This window comes from Zea mays, chromosome 3 (genome assembly GCF_902167145.1).
Source record: "Zea mays cultivar B73 chromosome 3, Zm-B73-REFERENCE-NAM-5.0, whole genome shotgun sequence".
Taxonomy (NCBI): domain Eukaryota; kingdom Viridiplantae; phylum Streptophyta; class Magnoliopsida; order Poales; family Poaceae; genus Zea; species Zea mays.
Window position 1 is genome coordinate 127,537,327 of NC_050098.1, and position 2,625 is coordinate 127,539,951.

A 2,625-nucleotide genomic window follows, 5' to 3' on the forward strand; every position below is an offset into this window, starting at 1 on the left:
TATTTGTCATAAATATCAATGATGTGGCAGCTGATGTGGCAATATATTTGTGACGATTTTTGTTCATCACAAAGTACGATGGCGTTGTAATATATTTATGACGGATTTTTCATCATAAGGCGTGGTGAATTCATAGCGTCATGGTCACATGCTAATAACCAAAACATTGAATTATTTAGTTCAACATTCACACAATTCATACAAGAGATACTTTTATAACTTCAAATCGTATGATTGTAGATCATGTAACTTAAAATACAAAGGAAATCCTATAACTTCAACTCAAAGTATGAAAGTTTAAACATATTCCAAATTTATAAAACCTGAATCCAGAACTAATATAACATGATACTATAGCAGACTTAAGATGGGGGCACTTGGCTTCGATTGAAGCTCAACAGTTGATGGAGGAGACTATTATTTTCTTCCATCGATCTCTTCATATTGTCCATGGTCTCCTTTGAGGCCTGTGCCTGAGCCTTTAAGGTTTCTACTTCTTCCCGAAGTCCATCTTTTTCTAGCCTCTCAAACTCCAATTGATTCTGAAGTTCTTGAACCATTGCAGAAACAGTTGTTGTGGAGCTTTTCTTGGAGTTATCTTGCAGACCAACATTCTTTAGAAATAAACTGGAGCCCCCTAGCACTTCAGAAACAACTTCCATAGGAGACTTCTGCTGTTGTCCATCCTCAACTGGTGTTGTCACCATTGCTTCCATGTCAACCTATTATAAATATTATTTGTTAGTATAACATAGTCGTAGTTGTAATTTTTCAGAACAAACATAAAAGAAAACGAGTACTCACAATTGCTTTCTTTACATTTTCAGAAAAACCTTTCTTCTTGCTGCAATGCATGTCCTTGAAAAGATCTATTGCACTCGGTTCAGCATCCTTATATTTCTCTTGTTTCTAAAGTGAGGAAATGAATCTGGTGAGAATAGAGACCTTGGCACATAATGTACAAGTCAGATTTATAAATTTCAATATGACGTATATTGAAGGTTGAACATTTGTTAAAAGGTTTACAATACATTTTAGATATGGACAGTACTAAATCGGTTGAATGAAATAATATTTCTAGTAGATATATGAGCAGTGCTAATTCATCATCTAAAAAGATAAAAGACAGTGATGGCAGCAGGCTGCTTTCTCTATAGCTTGGCATTGGGTTGCTTTCTCTGCAGTAGGTGTTGCAATGCAGCCACAATGAACAGAGGAAGCAAACTCCAATAAATAAAACTAGAATACATATTTGCTACTGTTATCAAAATGATCTATAATTTACAACATATAATTGTGGACATATTGATTGAAAGCTAGTCAAACTTCTTTGAAGGCCTAGGAAACTGCTCTGACATCCAATGATCATTTTCTTACCAATAAATTAGGAGACAACTTCATGAGTAAATAGAGATGTTAATATTGAATTTATTGGCAGCAGTAAACAATCAGAGATTTGGCAACCATGTAGTTCAGTAACCAATGATGCTTTTCTTACCAGTAAATAAGCTTTTGCAATATATGACTGGGATCCTGTGCATTGTTGATACTGTACTTTTTCACGATTAAGTTTATTCTTCATACAACTATCCTGTACATTAAATTAACATGTTAGAAATAATATGTACAATAAGTAGTGTGAAATAGTATAGCAGTTTTCAGAGTCTACATTAGTTAATTATTGCATTGGTTTTCTCTATGTGCTACTTTATTTGATGTTTTTAGTTATGTTGCAGAATCTGAACTATATGTACTTTTATTGGGTGCATTCACTAAGGATGGTGCAAAAGCTAGATCAATGTTCCATTATCTAAAAGGTAGACACTTAATGTGGGCATAAATTATTTGGGACGAAATGTCAAAATAGGAAAGGTAAAATTCATAAGGATATCCATGATTTCACTTCAAACAATAAAGATAGTACAGTGCAAGTCAGTGGAGATTTATTGCAAAAACCTTGTGTTTTGGGGTAGACCACTTCTCCACCAACTTTCTCCAGTCCTCATCAGACATGCTTGAAATAGGCGATGTAGTCCTCACTTGATTAGCAGGTATCCCATTGAAATACTTTTGTTTTAGTCTATACCTCATTTGGCGTTGTCCAACCTTTAGCATATCTAGACATGCAACTTCCACTGCCTTGCTATCATTGTCCATGGTGAATTGAGCCTGGTAAATAAGAACCAATTTCAACAATAATTGAAAATGTCGATGAACTGTAACTTGACAAATGAGTAAAAGTAACTTACAGTAACTTTTCCAATATAGTTTTTTATTGTAGGTTCATTCTCTTTCCTCTTGTACTCCTTCCAGTGGTGAAATATTGGAATGTGCTGCCTCAATGTGATTCCCCCCTCTGATGCAAACTTAGCAGCTTGAATGGGTGGCTCTGGCCTCTTGCTCCCTTCAGTAATTTGGATTGGAATCTTCATTCCTAGTCCTCTGCTTAACGATTCAAGTTGTTTGCCCATACTTTTTCTCCTTGGTATGATATCTATTGTTCCTGGTCAGGACACAAAAAGTTTTTGATATGTGTGATGCTGCATATAACTAAGAATTAGTTGCCATAAATCATACTAAAACATATGAGTAATTTTGTTTAAATTTAAGTTATACTAGTTACCT

The 2,625-nt window shown here is 34.6% G+C and overlaps 1 protein-coding gene across 1 annotated transcript; it reads right to left on the reverse strand.

Moving 5' to 3' along the window:
- Positions 1-257: 257 nt before the first annotated feature.
- On the reverse strand, positions 258-903 carry LOC103652169 (uncharacterized). The gene is made up of 2 exons (XM_023302124.1): positions 805-903; positions 258-722 (listed from the first exon to the last, which is right to left on the reverse strand). Exons 1-2 carry the CDS (start codon positions 853-855, stop codon positions 363-365), a joined length of 411 nt encoding a protein of 136 aa, XP_023157892.1. The 5' UTR covers positions 856-903; the 3' UTR covers positions 258-362.
- Between the last annotated feature and the right edge of the window lie 1,722 nt (positions 904-2,625).